This window comes from Hyperolius riggenbachi, chromosome 9 (assembly GCF_040937935.1).
Source record: "Hyperolius riggenbachi isolate aHypRig1 chromosome 9, aHypRig1.pri, whole genome shotgun sequence".
Classification (NCBI taxonomy): Eukaryota; Metazoa; Chordata; class Amphibia; order Anura; family Hyperoliidae; genus Hyperolius; species Hyperolius riggenbachi.
Genome location: NC_090654.1, coordinates 263248377 through 263267297, shown reverse-complemented (window position 1 = coordinate 263267297; position 18921 = coordinate 263248377). Strand labels below are relative to the sequence as shown.

General features: G+C 47.7%; 1 protein-coding gene across 1 annotated transcript in view; it reads left to right on the top strand.

Moving 5' to 3' along the window:
- TSHR (thyroid stimulating hormone receptor) overlaps positions 1–18921 on the top strand; it is a 131947-nt gene that overhangs the window by 63397 nt on the left and 49629 nt on the right. The window contains 1 exon segment of the mRNA XM_068254446.1: positions 130–204. Coding sequence (XP_068110547.1) covers positions 130–204 — 75 coding nt within the window.

Here is an 18921-nt window from a genome sequence, read left to right as displayed (position 1 = left end):
ATCCTAATTAATTTCGTATGTAATAGTAATATTTCGTAATTTGCGAAAATGTACGTGAACATTTGCGTAATGGTAATTCGCTGATTACGATCATCAGTACACTAATCCTGTCACCCTTGTGTCCCATAGGTTCATTACTCTAGACACGGAGCTGAGGAAACTGGAGGCCGGAGCTTTCCAGGGACTCGACAAGATCAGCCAAATGTAAGTAGCCCAACTTGTGGCGGAACCGAACCACTGAGCACAAAATACGTCCAACTGTTTGAGGTCTGCCAATGGCGTGTATTTGTCACATCACACATCCGATGTGATAGCGGGAAGACAGAGAGATAAGATGGAGCAAAATAACTTGGAGGAGAGAGTTGGGGTGAAGGAAAGAGGGGAGAGAGAATGGAGGAGGAGAGGTAAAGAAGAAGGTAAAGGTGGAAAGGGGTGGAGGTAAAGAAAGGTGGTGGGGTGGGGGGTAAGAGGGAAGTGTAGTGGGGGGAAAAGATGGGGATGAGGAGGGGGTATTTTAGGGGACCATTGATTTTGGCACTCTTAGAAGACAGATGGATCTAGGGAAATGTTTAAGCACCTTCTCACAAATTAGGGTGGTGGGTGGACCCTGGTCTAGGGTCGTGTCTGTGCTCCTCCTCAGACATTAGGGTGATGGGTGCTCCTGCGTCCGGGTCTAGATGAGTGTCTGTGCTCCTCCTCAGACATAAGGGTGATGGGTGCTCCTGTCTGGGGCTAGATGAGTGTCTGTTCCCCCCCCCTCCCCGAGACAGTAGGGTGATGGGTGCTCCTGTGTCTTGGACTAGAGGAGTGTCTATGCTCCTCCTCAGACATTAGGGTGATGGGTGCTCCTGTGTCTTGGACTAGAGGAGTGTCTATACTCCTCCTCAGACATTAGGGTGATGTTTGCTCCTGGGTCTGGGACTAGATGATTGTCTATGCTCCTCCTCAGACATTGGGGTGATGGGTGCTCCTGCGTCCGGGTCTAGATGAGTGTCTGTGCTCCTCCTCAGACATTAGGATGATGAGTGCTCCTGTCTTGGACTAGATTAGTGTCTGTGCTCCTCCTCAGACATTAGGGTGATGGGTGCTCCTGTGTCTGGGGCTAGATGATTGTCTATGCTCCTCCTCAGACATTGGGGTGATGGATGCTCCTGGGTCTGGGACTAGATGATTGTCTATGCTCCTCAGACATTAGGCTGATGTTTGCTCTTGGGTCTGGGACTAGATGATGGTCTATGCTCCTCCTCAGACATTAGGGTGATGAGTGCTCCTGTCTTGGACTAGATGATTGTCTATGCTCCTCCTCAGACATCAGGGTGATTGGTGCTCCTGTGTCTGGGACTAGATGATTGTCTATGCTCCTCCTCAGACATCAGGGTGATGGATGCTCCTGTGTCTGGGACTAGATGATTGTCTATGCTCCTCCTCAGACATCAGGGTGATTGGTGCTCCTGTGTCTGGAACTAGAGAAGTGTCTGTGCTCCTCTTCAGACAGAGTAATGGGTGCTCCTGTGTCTGGGGCTAGATGAGCGTCTGTGCTCCCCCCTCCCGCTGAGACATTAGGGTGAAGGGTGATCCTGTGTATGGGGCTAGATAAGTGTCTGTGCTCCCCCCTCCCCCTCAGACATTAGGGTGATGGGTGGTCCTGTGTCTGGAACTCGATGAGTGTCTATGCTCCTCCTCAGCCAGTAAGGTGATAGGTGCTCCTGTGTCTGGGGGTAGATGAGTGTCTATGCTCCTCCTCAAACGTTGGGGTGATGGGTGCTCCTGTGTCTGGGACTAGATGATTGTCTATGCTTCTCAGACATTGGGGTGAAGGGTGCTCCTGTGTTTGGGACTAGATGAGTTTCTATACTCCTCCTCAGACATCAGGGTGATGGGTGCTCCTGTGTCTGGGACTAGATGATTGTCTATGCTCCTCCTCAGACATTGGGGTGATGGGTGCTCCTGTGTCTGGGACTAGATGATTGTCTATGCTCCTCCTCAGACATTGGGGTGATGGGTGCTCCTGTGTCTGGGACTAGATGATTGTCTATTCTTCTCAGACATCGGGGTGATGGGTGCTCCTGTGTCTGGGACTAGATGAGTGTCTATGCTCCTCCTCAGACAGCAGGGTGATTGGTGCTCCTGTGTCTGGAACTAGAGGAGTGTCTATGCTCCTCCTCAGCCAGTAGGGTGATGGGTGCTCCTGTGTCTGGGGGTAGATGAGTGTCTATGCTCCTCAAACATTGGGGTGATGGGTGCTCCTGTGTCTGGGACTAGATGATCGTCTATGCTCCTCCTCAGACATTGGGGTGATCCGGTGCTCCTGTGTCTGAGGCTAGATGATTGTCTATGCTCCTCCTCAGACATTAGGGGGGGGGGGTGCTCCTGTGTCTGGGGCTAGATGATTGTCTATGCTCCTCCTCAGACATCGGGGTGATGGATGCTCCTGTGTCTGGGACTAGATGAGTGTCTATGCTCCTCCTCAGACATCGGGGTGATGGATGCTTCTGTGTCTGGGACTAGATGAGTGTCTATGCTCCTCCTCAGACATCGGGGTGATGGATGCTCGTGTGTCTGGGACTAGATGAGTGTCTATTCTCCTCCTCAGGCATCGGGGTGATGGATGCTTCTGTGTCTGGGACTAGATGAGTGTCTATGCTCCTCCTCAGACATCAGGGTGATGGATGCTCCTGTGTCTGGGGGTAGATGAGTGTCTGTGCTCCTCCTCAGAAATTAGGGTAATGGGTGCTCCTGTGTCTGGGACTAGATGAGTGTCTGTGCTCCTCCTCAGACATTGGGGTGATGGGTGCTCCTGTGTCTGGGACTAGATGAGTGTCTATGCTCCTCCTCAGACATTTGGGTAATGGGTGCTCCAGTGTCTGGGACTAGATGAGTGTCTATGCTCCTCCTCAGACATCAGGGTGATGGATGCTCCTGTGTCTGGGGGTAGATGAGTGTCTGTGCTCCTCCTCAGAAATTAGGGTAATGGGTGCTCCTGTGTCTGGGACTAGATGAGTGTCTGTGCTCCTCCTCAGACATTGGGGTGATGGGTGCTCCTGTGTCTGGGACTAGATGAGTGTCTATGCTCCTCCTCAGACATTTGGGTGATGGCTGCTCCTGTGTCTGGGACTAGATGAGTGTCTATGTTCCTCCTCAGACATTGGGGGGGGGGGGGGGGGGGTGGATGCTCCTGTGTCTGGGACTAGATGATTGTCTATGCTCCTCCTCAGACATTAGGGGGATGGGTGCTCCTCTGTCTGCGTTTATGAAGAAGATGAATGAAGAAGGGAAACAGGTTCAATGTCATCTTGTTCCAGGATGATAATATCTATGCAGCACTTCTGGATGCAGAGCAGTGAATCAAACCACATCTTGGAATAGGACTATGTTTTGTACTCAGATGGGCAGGGAGGAAATAAGGGCCTGAATCAGCACCTGAACCGCACATTTTCATCCAGAGAGTGATTAAAGTGCCCGCATTTGTGTAGAAGGATCCGTTCTTCTCATCTGGCACTTGAGGGCTCTTGTGCAGATTATTTTACGTGATATATTCGCTGTACTGGGGACAAACACTGAGTCATAGTCTATAGACCGCAGAACATGTTTACATCGCAAAGGGGAGCAATGGCTGGCAGGCATGCTCAAATCACGAATTCGGATGAAATCCAGATAGGTGTTATTCGGATTTTTATCCAGTTAATTGCAGCACCTGTGCGGGCGGCCGAGGGGGGGTTAATCTTACCCACCAGTCGTCTTCTTCTCTCGTCCCTCGGCGCCTCCCACGCAGCGTTCCAATCCGGTGTCACATAACTATACACTTCCTCCTTCAACCCGGAAGGAGGAAGTGTATGTAATCACGTGACGCTGGATTGGAACACAGCGTGGGAGGCGCCGAGGGACGAGTGAAGAAGATGTCTGATGGGTAAGATTAACCCCCCTCGGCCGCCCGCACAGGTGCTGCAATTAATTGGATGAAATCCGAATAACACCTAAATCTGAATTCGTGAATTTGTGATTTGAGCATGCCTGGAATTGCAGGAGGCTGGTTGTTAAAGGAGGCTACACACCATACAATTTTTTACCAGTGATGAGCAAAAATGCCAATATTCTTTTCGCATTAATTTTTTATTACTAGCAAATAGCAATACAAAGGCTTTTTTTTTCATCTTATCGTGTTTTATGTGAAGAAAATATGACATTACAGAAAACAGTTTTCACTGTGGGCATTACTATGGAGGACTGTGTCCAGCACATCCAGCGTACAGAAACAATCTTCCCTGGCTGTAATCCTGTGAGTAAAATGTGTTCAGAAGGATAGAAAGCAGAAATGTAGCTTCAAATTGGTGTCTAAATAACTCATCAGCTGCAGCTCTGTGTGTTCCTGTTTCTCACTCTCCTTCTGCCACGCAGTGTAAAGTACAGTTTACAGCCAGGAAGAACTCATTCTGCTCCAACTTGAAAGACACAAAGCGAGACCGAGAGCCCAATATAGTGTAGTATAGTGTGTAATCAAGCAATGGTTATACTCACTAGGGTGCTCAAATCCGAATTCGGGTGAATCCGGATAGTTGCTATCCGGATTTCACCCAGATACCTGTGCAGGGTGGGCGGGGGGTCAAGCTTACCTGTCTGACGTCTCTGTAGGTCCGTCCCTCGGCGCCTCCCACAATGCATTCCACGTGGCGGTCACGTGAGTGTGACAATCCAGCCCCGCAATCCCGTCCAATCTGCTCCCGTTAGTGTACGCAGGAAGTACGGTGAGCAGACGGACAATAAAGACCGGTTGCTGGATCGTCAGAAGAAGGTAGTTGTTAATGCGACAGAGCATGCCAATCCCGTCTAATCTGCTTCCGTTAGCATACGCAGGAAGTATGGTGAGCAGACTGACAAGAGAGATTGGTCGTGCAGCTGCCGACAATATGTAATGAGACAATCACTCACCAATCCCGTATTACTAGGCCACTGTTGCCATGCAGGTCTCATGCACTAGAGACATAAAGCACATAAAGAGATGACTGTGCACCTGTCTCTTTAAGACCTTTTATTCAGTAAACAGCATACAGCCACGAATGCAACAGTTTGACAAATAGTAAAGATGCATCAAACCTGGGTGGTGGAGGGTGTCTGGTGAGCTGGGAAGGGTGACCAGAGGATGAACAGGACGGCACTACAGCCGTTTCACGCCAAAACCGGCGCTTGCTCACGTGCAATGTCCTTAGAGAGACAGCGCCGTACGGCTCCCTTCATAGGACCTTCAGGCCGCACCTCCGGCGCTGTCTCATTGGCTGGAGTGTGTGCAAGGAAGAGGTCAAGTGTGAAGGGATGGGGATCCGCTATCATGCGGCAAAAAATATGCATGGCGTATCAGGTAACATTGCTGGGATGCGTGCTTAATGCGTACAAAAATTGGGGAAGCGTGCCACTCACTTTAAAGGGGAACTGAAGAGAGAGGTATATGGAGGCGGTCATGTTTATTTCCTTTTAAGCAATACCAGTTGCCTGGCAGCCCTGCTGGTCTATTTCTCTGCAGTAGTATCTGAATAAAACCAGAAACAAGCATGCAGCTAGTCTTGTCTGATCTGACTTTAAAGTCTGAGCCACTGAAACACCTGATCTGCTGCATGCTTGTTCAGGGGCTATGGCTAATAGTATTAGAGGCAGAGGATCAGCAGGGCTGCCATGCAACTGGTATTACTTAAAAGGAAATAAACATGACAGCTTCCATATCCCTCTCTCTTCAGTTCCCCTTTAAGCCCTTTGTGGGCTACTCACAACTTGTCACAAGTATAGCTTGCCACAAAAGGCAGCCACTGGATAGGCAGGTAGGGAGAATTATAACCTGACCCCACTCAGGTATAAGAAGTCGCTCTCTGTAAATAGGAAAAAGGGGATACACCCCTCCACCAGGGGTGGACTAGTTGATTTGCAAAACAGTACAACAGAGGCGCCAACAAGAGTAAAAGCGATTATAATCTGATTAAAAGGGGGAAGTTGGTGGACTCCCCTCCCTCGTAGAAAAAACGGACATACGAAGTATTTTTTATTAAAAGCTCCAAGATTTGCAACGCGTTTCACGGGTCACTATCCCGCTTCATCAGGCAATAGTTTGGAGGGTACACAGTCGGGTCAATATCCTGGCCAAACGCCTCTAGAGGTGCTTGGCCAGGACATTGACCCAACTGTGTACCCTCTAAACTATTGCCTGATGAAGCGGGATAGTGACCCATGAAACGCGTTGCAAATCTTGGGAGCTTTTAATAAAAGTTACTTTGTATGTGAGTAACGTCCCATTGTCGGTTTTTTTCTATGAGGGAGGCGAGTCCACCAACTTCCCCATTTTTAACAGTAATCGCTTTTACACTTGTTGGCACCTCTGTTATACTGTTTTGCAAATCATTCTGCTCCAACACTATGGAACTCCCTACCTCACCCTATTAGGGTTTCCCCCTCCTTCAACATCTTCAAGGAAGCCCTCAAAACTCATCCTTTTACTCTGGCCTAACTCCCCCCTTCCCCCCATACCCCCCCCCCCCCCCCCCATCACTAGTGCTCTAAACCCACAGCTGAACTCTGGTCCCCTACCTTTCGTGTCCCCACCTCTCTCTCTAGATTGTAAGCCTTGGGGCAGGGTCCTTCTCCTTATGTCTCCTACCTGTTCAGGCACCTCCATTACCGTACACCCATCCTATGGATCTGAGTGCACTTGACTGCCCTAATCTCCATGCTCCCATCCAGTGACTGACTAAGCATTACCTTGTACTCATACTGTGCTGCATGATCTGGTTTTCTTGTATTTCTGTATTGTCTTATTGCTGTACGCAACCCTTAATATTGTCTGCAACCTAAACTAATGTCCAGCGCTGCGTAATATGTTGGTGCTTTATAATACATTTAATTTGATTTTTTAGTGAAAATGTCATCAAAATAAGTTTTGCTATTTCTTGTTTTTCATGCTTGCGTGTTTTTTCACAGTAAAATATAGCTTGTTTGCGCTTTTGTGGTAATTTTTTTTACGCTAAAAATATTGCGATAAAAAAAATATCATTTTCGATACACAAATGACTTTTGGGAAAAATTTGCAAGCAAGAGCAATGCAAATTGCGCAAAAGGTTGATCAGCGCAACACCAGGCCGCCTCCGAATGGCCTCCATCAGAGATGCGCTGAGCCCCCCCAGGAACTACAACACCTTGAACCCAAACAGAAGCTCTGCATATACACCAAAAGCATGGCTGTTAAGTGGGAGCAGCTGACCAAAAGCGAATTAAATTAGTACATAGCAAGGAAATGAACAGCGCTACTTAAAAACAGGCAAGTGCCTACCTGCAAAAGAATGCAAGCCCCACTTGTGGGATATAATAAACACCGAGCATACACATGACCTGTCTACCACTGGAGGATGTTGGTTTCCTGTAACAGCTTGCATGCAACTTGTTAAGTACTCGCCCCTCCCACTGCAAAGAAGTCAATCCTCCATGGGAGGGGCCTAACACTAACTAAATCCTAACCTATGTATATGCATAGCCTGGGTGCGGCTAAGAGCAATGCAAGTATGCACGGTGACATCGTTTTGGAAGCACATCAGATTGAGGACTTCCAGCGCACTGCACCACGATGCAGGGAATGTGATTTCCCCATAGGGTTTCATTGGAGTGCGGTAGCAGGCAGCGTGTCAATTTGACGCACAGCCCCAGTGTGAAAGGGCCCTTATTGTATGGTGTGTGGCCACAAAGGGATCCTTAAGCCTAGAAAAAAAAAATCAGTTAAAGGGCCAGTGCACACCAAAAACCTCTAGAAGATCTGCTAATGCTAGAGGTTTTTGAAGCAGATTTCAGAGCGATTCTAGGCATGTTTAGAGAGGTTTTCTAAACATGCCTAGCGTTTTTTGGAGTGTTTTTGTGTAGCAGATTTCATATATTGTTACAGTAAAGCTGTTACTGAACAGAAAACGCCTGGAAAACCACTCTGATCTAGCGTTTTCAGACCGATTTTCCACTTTCCTATACTTTAACTTTGAGGCAGAAACGCCTCAGAAATCTCAAAAATGCTGCAGCCCCCGAGTTTACGTTTGGGGAAAAAACAAACAGCTCTGGTGTGCTGGTACCAGCCCATTGAAATACATTAGCCAAGCGGTTTTCTATCACCAAGCTTTTTTAAAAACGCTCACAAAATGCTCTGGTGTGCACCAGGCCAAACTCAACTGGGACAGGAGGATCCGATCCTCACTGCGAGAACACGGGACAGCTGCAGGGGGCTGGTAGAAGCCCCAGGTGAGTAAAACTGATTTTTAGGCCTGAAGTGAACCTCCAGACTAAAATCTACTCAGCAGCACTGAAAAGGCTTGGTGTTTCTGTAACAGTTTCACAGCATCAGAACTTTTTTTTTTCATACCCAAGCCCAATTTTTAGCTGCTTAGAAACTAAGCTCCGCCCCATCAAAGAAAACTGCCTGAATATTTCCTCTGATGCTGTGCAAAGCATGATGGGATTTCTGATGTTGTTGTTCTCGTTGCCTAGCAACTGGGAGGGGTGATCAGGACACAGGACAGTTGGAACTGTGTCTCATGCTCCCTGTTACCTCCTTTCAACCAAAAACATGGCTGCCCCCATGAAATCACAAACCTTTGCCTGTTTAAAACAGGGTAGATTAAATTACCTATCTATTTTAATTAACATAACTAATGTAACTTAATTACAGTATGTTTGTTTAGGCTGAAGTTCCTCTTTAAAGAGAAACTCCGACCAAGAATTGAACTTTATCCCAATCAGTAGCTGATACCCCCTTTTACATGAGAAATCTATTCCTTTTCACAAACAGACCATCAGGGGGCTCTGTATGGCTGATATTGTGGTGAAATCCCTCCCACAAAGAATTTCTGAGCACGTACTCCTGGCAGTTTCCTGTCTGTGAACCTTGCTGCATTGTGGGAAATAGCTGTTTACAGCTGTTTCCAACTGCCAAAAAAAGCATGCAGCAGCTACATCACCTGCCCACAGAAAAATGTCACCATGCAATAAATATCAGAATGTAAATCAGGGATTTAAAAGATTTTACAATGGGCAAACGCTGACTAAATCATTTATACATAATTATTGTAAAAATGAAGCACTTTTGTTTATTACATTATTTTCACTGGAGTTCCTCTTTAAAGAGAGTCTGAAGCGAGAATAAATCTCGCTTCAGACCTCATAGTTAGCAGGGGCATGTGTGCCCCTGCTAAAACGCCGCTATCCCGCGTTAACAGGGGTCCCTTCACCCCCAAATCCCCTCCGTACAGCCGGGGAGCGCTTCCGCATTGGGGCAGGGCTAACCGCCGCAGCCCTGCCCCACGCGCGTCTGTCAGCGCGTATCTCCGCCTCTCCCCCGCCCCTCTCAGTCTTCCTTCACTGAGAGGAGCGGGGGAGAGGCGGCGATGCGCCGCTGATAGACGCGACTGGAGGCAAGGCTGCAGCCGTTAGCCCTGCCTCCAGGAAGAAATAAATCACGACTAAATCTACGACCAAGTTTTGCGGGGGTGGGTTTGGGGGTGAAGGGACCCCCGTTTAGCCGCGCGATTGCGCCGTTTTAGCAGGGGCACACATGCCCCTGCTAACTATGAGCTCTGAAGCGAGATTTATTCTCGCTTCAGAGTCTCTTTAAGTGTCTCTTTAATTAACCACTTCAGCCTTCAGTCGTTTTTCACCTTATGTATCCATAGATTGATCTATATCTTATTTTTTCCACCACCAATTAGGCTTTTTGGGGTGGTACAGTTTGCTAAGAATATTTTTTTTCTACATGCATTTTAACAGGAATATTAAGAAAAAAATGGAAAAAAATAATTATTTCTCAGTATTCGGCCATTATAGCTTTAAAATAATACATGCTCCCATAATTAAAACCCACATATTTTATTTGTCCATTTGTCCCGGTTATTACACCATTTAAATTATGTCCCTATCACAATGTATGGTGAAAATATTTTATTTGGAAATAAAGGTGGGATTTTTTTCAGTTTTGCATTTATCACTATTTACAAGCTTATAATTTAAAAAAATATTAGTAATATACCCTATTGACATGCATATTTAAAAAAAAAAGTTCAGACCCTTAAGTAACTATTTTTGTTTTTTATTGTAATTTTTTTATTTATTTTTTTTAGTTAAAAAATGTATTTGGGTATTTTTTGGGTGTGGGAGGTAAACAGTTAATTTTAAATGTAATTTATTGTGTTTGTGTGAAAAAAAATGTATGTACATGTAGTTTTACTATTTGGCCACAGTTTTGGCCACAGTCTTTTTTTTTTTTTTTTTTAATTACATGCTCACTAGCTTACAGGAAGTATAGGGAGGACGTGATTTTTTTTTTCAGAAAGACTGCAGCTTTAACGCTTCCTACCGGTTTCTGGGGCAGATGTCTCCAGCCTAGTATTTCTACTCTAGAAAAAGTCAATAAAAGCCATGTGTCTTGGTACTCTGTACAATGTGAGTGCTATATAAATACATAATAATAATGTGGTAGGACATTAGACTGTAACTGTTGTAGGATTAGATTGTGAGCTCCTCTGAGGACAGTCAGTGACATGACTAAGTACCCTGTAAAGGGTTGTAGATGTCAGTGTTATATAAATTATTATTATTTAGTATTGATATAGTGCTGACATCTTCCACAGCGCTGTACAGAGTATATTGTTTTGTCACTAACTGTCCCTCAGAGGGGCCCACAATCTAATCCCTACCATAGTCATATATATAGGTCTATATCATGTAGTGCATGTATCGTAGTCTCGGGCCAATTTAGGGGGAAGCCAGTTAACTTATCTGTATGTTTTTGAGATGTTGGAGGAAACCGGAGTGCCCAGAGGAAACCCATGCAGACACGTGGAGAACATACAAACTCCTTGCAGATAGAGTTCTGGCTGGGATTGGAACTAGGGAGCTAGCGCTGCAAGGTGACTACTACACTGTAAGGTTACTACATCCACTAAGCCACTGTGCCTCCCATGAATACATAATAATAATAATAATAATCTGATATCTGGTAGGACCTCAGACAGGCCCTCGAATGTTTCCCATAGCCTCTTTCTAAAATATTATTGCAGGCAGCATTGGCGGCGGGGGTCCCCTTTAGTCTGTGAGCAAGGTAGACAAGGCCGCTCCCTAATTGCTGGGCCGTGTTATTCCAAGCTGCCGGCCTGTGAAAACTTTGTGTAAGAGAAGAAGATGAAAATAAACCTGCGGTGGACGGCTGGTGTGTGTCAGGCGCTAACCTGGCGGCTTCGGGGCAATTACTGAAAACCAGAAGCTCCTGACACTTCTCAGCTTCCAAGCTGGACGACCGAGTGGAAAAAGCGAGCAAGGATCTGCGCTGTACTCCTGCCCAACCAGCCCGGAGCATGCCTGCAGTTCCGTATGAGTGTAAGCTCCGCGGGCCACACCTACAGAGCAGCCAGGAGGGCAATATGAGCAAACAGCAGAGGCAGCAGCTGTCCTCCATAATATAAAACCAGAGTCACATCCAGAGTAGTGTTGTCCGGATCATGAACGATTCGGATCTTTGATCCGAATCTATTTTGTGAGTCGAATCATCCGAATCATCAAAATGAGTGATTCGGATCGAAAAGGGGGCGGGGCCAGGAGCGACACACCCCCTCTCAGCGGGCAGCGGGGTCCTGGAAGCAGAGCTGAGATGGAGCGCTCTGTTGGAGGGGAGCCAGCCTTGCAGGGACAGGTAGATGAGAGAGAGGGGACATGGGTGCCACTGCCAGATATGTGTAGAGCACACGTACTGGCTGAAACGTGAATCTCATTATATGCTGCCTGTTCCGTAGTTGTGCACAGTGAACACATTGGAAGCTTTTGGCTCAGCACAGCTCAGTAACTTTGCAGGCACTGTGATTACAGCGCAATATGATCCTCCTGCACTCGCTCTAAACAGCTGCACTTCACTTCTGGGAATGCTTTCTTTCACTGTGCGATGTTTGCTTTCAAAGTACACAGATGAGCATATAGGTAAAATACATGTAAAGCATATAATTGCAGCATGTGGGTATTGTGGGCAAACATTTTTGCTCTCTGCTTCCCTCCTCCCTTCTCTGTCCCCTCCCTGCCCTCTGTGCATCTTCTCCCCTTCTCTGTGTGTCCAGCCCCCTCCCCTTCTCCTGTCCACAGCAGGGAAAGACCTGTCCAGCTATTCATTTCACCCCCGAATGCTTCAGTAGTAAAATGATCCGAGATTCGGATCAAAGATCCGGATCTCTTCAATGACCCGATTCGAATCATCCGGATCATTGAAAAGATCCGAACTTCCCATCTCTAATCCAGAGATGGACCCTGATCATGGGCGTGGCAAGTGGGAAGAGCTAGGAACCCAGGAAGCAGAGATCTCACTAAAAGGGTCACCAAGACACAAGATTCTATGAGGGGGGACAGGGCTGGTTCTAGTAATTAAACTAAAATTACCAAACTTTTATCGCACCTGTGAAAATCTTTGTGAATTTGGAAAAAAAAGTCTAAAATACAAAATGTGGTATTTTACCGACCTGATTTTTTTTTATTGAACACTTCTTTGTGAATTGTAGCCTTTGTCTAGTGGCATAGCTAAGGAGCTGTGGGCCCCAATGCAAGTTTTACAATGGGGCCCAGTATTCTCCCCAGGCTCTTTTAGCCGGGTGCTCCACCCGGCTTATTTCTGTGAGCACCCGGCTGTCATTGGCTCACCACCTCCTCTGCTGTAAGCAGAGGTGCTCACAAAAGCACTGTCCCTGCATTCTCTCATCTCGCCCCACCCGGCTACTTTTTCATGCCACCCGGCTGGAAAAGAATTCTGGGGAGAACACTGGCCCTCCAAGCACTATCTATATAATAATTGATACGGCGCACCCAAACCTGCCAATGGCAACTACAGTGTCAGAGGTGCAAGAAGGGGATGAGGAGCAGTTTGTTACTGATTACTACTATTCAAAGCATCTATAGAAGTGATTATTATGAGCACAGGACCAAGAGAGCTAATACTGTAGTTGAAGGAGGGCCCTTCGGGGACCTCTCTGGCCCAAGGGCCCCGATGCGGTCGCAACCTCTGCAACCCCTAATGCACTACTACCTTACTCATGCTACCCCAAAACGAACAGTTGCTCCAATTGTCCCACTCTGCACCCTGTCAGGTCAGGTCAGTCCAGTAGAACAAGATCCCCGCACTTTGATTGGCCCAATAGACTGCCTGTCTCTTGATGTCGCTGAAACCCAAGAAAAGCTGAGAACGTGTCTGACACTTCCACTGCCCGGTGGATCAACTGTATACACATCACCATGGCAAAAGGGACGTGAGCCCTACTGTTCCAGTTTGAAAGATATTGTATGGCTCTCATGGAATTACATTTTAAAATATGTGGCGTTTATGGCTCTCTCCGCTAAAAAAGTTCCTGACCCCTGGTCTAGAGGTATGTAGGAGGTCCAGTGATGGAAGGGGCGACCTGATGATCCTCTCCGCAGTATAGATTACTGGATGGAGCAGTGGGTCGATACGATGGTGGCAGTTTAGAAGCTGGTCATCAGTTCCTGCCGCATCCCCAACTTCCTCAGTTGCCTAAAGGAAGAACAACCTTTTAAAAGCCTTCTTCTGGACTTTGGTGGTGTTCTCTCCCCACTTTGAATTGTTAGTGATGGTGGCCCCTAGGAACCAAACGCTCGACACCCTGGAGACATCAGTTTGCAAATATGCTCAATCCCGTTTCGGTATGCATGCTCTCCGTCTCCACCAATGAGGCCAAGGATGGCAGAATAATCTGCAAATCTGATGAGCTTGACAGAGTCGTAAGATGAGGTACAGCTGTTTGTGTACAAGGAAAACAGTAATGGGGACAATACAAACCCTTGCAGGGTGCGGGTGTTTGTGGTTATTTTATTATATTGACTAGTTGCGTCCTATTGGTGAGGAAGTTCTTGATGCATGTACACAAAGCGAGGTTGAGACCAAGTTGTGCAAAGTTGTCATGCAGAATGTTTGCGCAGAAGGTATAGAAGGTGGAACTGAAGTCTAGGAAGAGGATCCTGGCATGTGGTGTCTAGAGATGGCCCTAACTGTTCGCCGGCGAACACTATTCTGAGAACTTCCGCTGTTTGCATTTGCGGCAAACAGCGAACATTTGGCATATTCGACCCACCCCCTATACATCATCATTCAGCTAAACTTTGACCCCATACCTCACAGTCAGCAGACCCATGGCAGCCTACCAGCTAGCACTCCTTCCTGGACCCCCCTATCAAAAAGCAGTTGCAGTGGCCATATTGGATTCATTCTCTGCTGGCAGTTGACTGAGCAGGGTCAGACTTGCTGCAGATAGGTAGGGAAAGCATTAGCTAGGCCTGTGTTCTTGTTCCTCACTTGCTGTGAAAGCACCCCAAACAGCCCTTTTGAGGGCTAGCACAACGGTCTCCTGTGGGTTTGTTTGTTTTTTGGGTGACACCCCACTGACACCCAGAGCTGTGTGTACAATACTGCTATTGTTGTTGCCTCACTAAGTTGCAGGCACAGAACCACTCCAGTGCATTATTATCTCACTATATTCTGATAGTACTATTGTATTTCTCTGTGTGTGACACCCCACAGCCCACTGACACTCAGAGCTGTCCATAATTTATGCCCTTTCCGGATTAAAACCCAACTTTGTGTCAACTCCGTAATTGTTGGTGGGACTTTTGGCATGGATCCCCCTCTGACATGCCACAGTTTAGGTGTTAGACTCCTTGAAACAACTTTTCCATCACTTTTGTGGCCAAAAACAGTCTTTGTAGGTTTTAAAATTCGCCTGCCCATTGAAGTCTATGGCGGTTCGCCAGATTGGCCTGTTCGTGAACATTTGCGGAAATTTGATGTTCGCGACATCTCTAGTAATGTCAGGTCTCTCGCGGTGTTTTGTGAGGTGTGCCATACTAATTGCATCTTCAATGGACCTGCTTGCCCTGTATGCAAATTGGAGTGGGTCCAGGAGGGTGTTGGTAGAACACTTGAGATCGGTGAGAGCCAGTCTTTCACGATCTTCATGATGGTGGGAGTTAGGGCAATGGGCCGGTAGTAACTGAGATCCGTCATCCCTTGCTTTTTGGGGACCGGAATGATTGTGGATTTTTTAAGGCAGGAGGGTACTTTGCCCTCTGCCAACGATTTGTTAAATAAAGAGGTGAGGACAGGGGCCAGCTGGGTTGCGCAAGTTCTCTTGCAGACTGTTGACATGCTGTCCGGGGTTTAGTTTCCAGAGGTGCTTCAGAGCGTCAGCCTCCAGGACTGCTACCGATGCTGAGGTGACATGGGCAGGTTGGAGGGATGGGGAGAAAGGGGTGACCCCTGATATGGCTGCCTGGACCTCAAGAAGGGTTAATTTATTCTCAAATCTGCAGTAGAACATGTTGAGTTCCTCAGCAAGTTACACACTAGAAGGAGCATTAATGGGGGGGGGTTCCCCCTAATTTTAGCCCCCCTACCTAATGCCTAACCCCCTTGTAAGTCCCTAACCTGAACGCCCCCACCCAATGCCTAACCCACCCTCCCGTAAGTCCCTAACCTGCCCCCACCTAATGCCTAACTCCGCCTCCCTTAAGTCCCTAACCTGCCCCCACCTAATGCCTAACCCACCCTTAAAGTAAGTCCCATACCTGAACCTCACCACCTAATGCCTACCCTAACCCTCACCTCTAAGTGCTTAAACTGAACCGTACAAACCCGGTGCTCAAACTTGTCTTGTAGCCTATTGTCTACCATTAATTCCTATGAACTAGCTGATCGCCTACTAATCACATCGGCGCCCAATTGCCGATTATTAACACAGACGTCTATTAGACACCTGCCAAGCCTCCTGACCAAATGCCCTGATCCGCCCTCCTCTCCCAGCACCACCTCTGATGGTCACACATACAGGACCCCGAACACGATAGGAATAGTCGTTTATTCAGTGCTGCGGAGATTCCTGCGTCAGATACTCATTTCCATCAGCCACCGTGGAGGGGACGGTTCTCCTGCGTTGCCGGATCTCGGGTTCCCTCTTGTGGATCTCATGTGTGTGGACTGGAATAAGTGGACACAGATGTCTCCATAGATGCCTTCATTCCACATGTTGTGTGTTCAGCCCTGAATATCTCGTCACTTTCAGACTGAGCGGGGGGTCAGCCAAATTCAGCGATGTCCTCCGCCCGCTGACATCATACCGCTCAGGATTAGCGTGATAAAAAAAGCTGTCACTTTGATGTAGGCGCACATATGGCCTGGGTTATGTAGGGAACATCATCGCTGCTCTTCACCTCTCCGGTTAACCCCCTGCGTGCCATATTCCTTTCCCACTGACCACGATTACGTAAATCGCATCGTACGCAATTTTCTGCCACTTAGGAAATCAACACAGCGATTATCAATGTAATGCGCCATTTCTATGGCGGCGATCAGATGCGATGCAGTTTTAACCTAAACGCAAGCCCACTGCTTGCGGCAGTTTGCCTGCATTTGCGTTTCGGTTGAAGTCTGTGGGAGCACACAAAAATCGCATAGCGAGCACAGTTTTGTAGGATTTTCGGGGAATAAGGCTGCTCAAATTAATACATTAGAGCAGTGCTTTCCTGTAGCTGTGCACCTCTCCATGCATGCTGGAGACCTCTTAGGGCCCTTTTCCACTAGCGTGGAAATTGGGCCGAATTTGCTGAGTTTCCCCGCAGGCAAAATCGCACCGGGAAACCCTACAATAGTGAATAATGCTGCTGCTATCCGAATCGCTTGCCATATCGATTTGGCCGACATTGCAGTCAGCTTTCGTGCGAGTGGCCATAGCTGTGCATGGCACAGCTTCCGGTATTTGGCTGCATACTCGCAGAAGAGGAAGTGCTGCCACACGTCTCGTAGGACGCGCAGCGGCTAGTGGAAACGGGGCCTTAGGCTTTAGTGGTTTCCTGTTAGCAGACTGAGGTCTTACATCTCCTCACCACCTTCTTCCTGTACACTTCAAGTTCTGCCTACTCACATGGATTTTACTGTAATGCAGGGATGCTGGAAAATGTAGTGAGCGAGACAGACTAAGGCCTCTTTCACATCAAGACGTTGCGTTTTAGGGGATGTTAAGGTCAGATAACATGCCCCTAACGCAATGCATGGTGGTGTTGAAGTTGGACGTCAGATTGAGCCACGTTATGCGGCTCTTGGTGCGCAGCAGTAGAGATGGAAAATCTGGATCTTTTCAATTATTCGGATGATTCGAATCGGTTCATTGAAAAGATCCGGATCTTTGAACAGAATCTTTGAATCATTTTACTAGGGAAGCAGGAAGCAGGGGTGCAGCAGAGTGAGAGGTGCAGGAGAATGAGGGCACATTGAGGATGCTAATGGGGAAGGGAGAGATGCAGCAGGAAGATTGTGCTTGTGCACAGAAGCTGCAGTTCCTGTTTCTTCCAGACATCCACTGTGAACCGAATCCTTCATTGTGATGATCCAGATGATTCGACTCACAAAAAAGATTCGGATCAAAGATCCGAATCATTCATGATCTGGACAACACTACAGTGCAGTGAATATTAATTAGCCATGTGGATAGTCACAATAGACATTACTGAGCATGTGCAAGCAGTGTAACGCAGCAAAGTACCAGTATAACGCACAGCATGCTGCACTTTCATTAAACTTGCAGCGTTATACTCTAACGCAACGTGGGCTGCGTTACAGGCAGTGGGACTTTAACGTCCCACTGTGAAAGCAGCCTTAATCACTAATGAATGTAACGGGGCCTCTTAGTGGTTACCGTCTCCGTGACGCCCTGCCTCCCAACATCATGCAGACACCAGTCTCAATGCAATATATTTATTCTCCACAGACCAACGTGGACTAATGGGGATAAGCAATTATAAAGTATAGCACTAATCAAACACTTGTTAACTCAGCAAGATCATAACAGTAAAGTAATATGCTTCACACAATCAAAGTGCATAGAATATGTATGTCCAAAGTAGCCACCTCCTGCGCCCCTCCAGTGTCACTTTAAAGCGGAACTGTAGGTAGAAAATAAACACATTGTTTCACTTACCTGGGGCTTCCCCAAGTCCCCAGCAGCCGTCCTGTCCCGCGCCGGTCCTGCCCGAGCCTCAGTTCTCCCGCCGCTGCTCCGTCCCGTACCTCGACTTGTAAGTCAATGCCAGCGCAGCCCTACCAAGTGTATCTTTTCTTCGCGTTCCCCTCTGCAATAGCAGGGAACGTGAAGAAAGGATACGTGTGGCCAGGGCCGCGCAGGTGCAGTGGCCTGGCGGCGAAAGTAGCTGGCGGCGGGAGAACGGAGGATCGGCGAGAAGGGGCACGGGACAGGAAGGCTGCTGGGGGCTTGGGGAAGCCCCAGGTAAGTGAAACAATGTGTTTATTTTCTCTCTACAGTTCCGCTTTAAAGAGACTCTGAAGTGAGTCTACAAGCATGTTATTATTACTGTAAAGCACCTTACATAGTGCTAAACCGCCGCTATCCCGCGGCAAAACAAGGGGTCTTTACCCCCCAAATCCCCCCTGCAAAATCCACGACTTTCTTGGTGGTGGATTTTGCTGCTCATGGAGGCAGAGCTATGAGCTGCAGCTCTGCCTCCATTCGCATCAATCTGCCCACGGATCTCCGCCTCTCCCCCGCCCCTCTCTGTAAAGGCAGATTGAGAGGGCCGGGGAGAGGCGGCGATCAGCGGGGGATTGATGCACTGAGAGGCAGAGCTACAGGGCTAAGCTCTGCCTCTTCAGGAAGCGCTCCCCCGAGATTTACAAATGGGATTTGGGGGGTATAAACCGCGGTGGTTTAGCACTATGTAAGGTGCTTTACAGTAATAGCATGCTTGTTGACTCACTTCAGAGTCTCTTTAAAGAAGTATACACTAGACTGGCACAGAACGCACCGTAGAAAAGGGACAAGCTTAAAGTGAACCTTAAGTCTGAAAAAAAAATGAGTTTTGCTCACC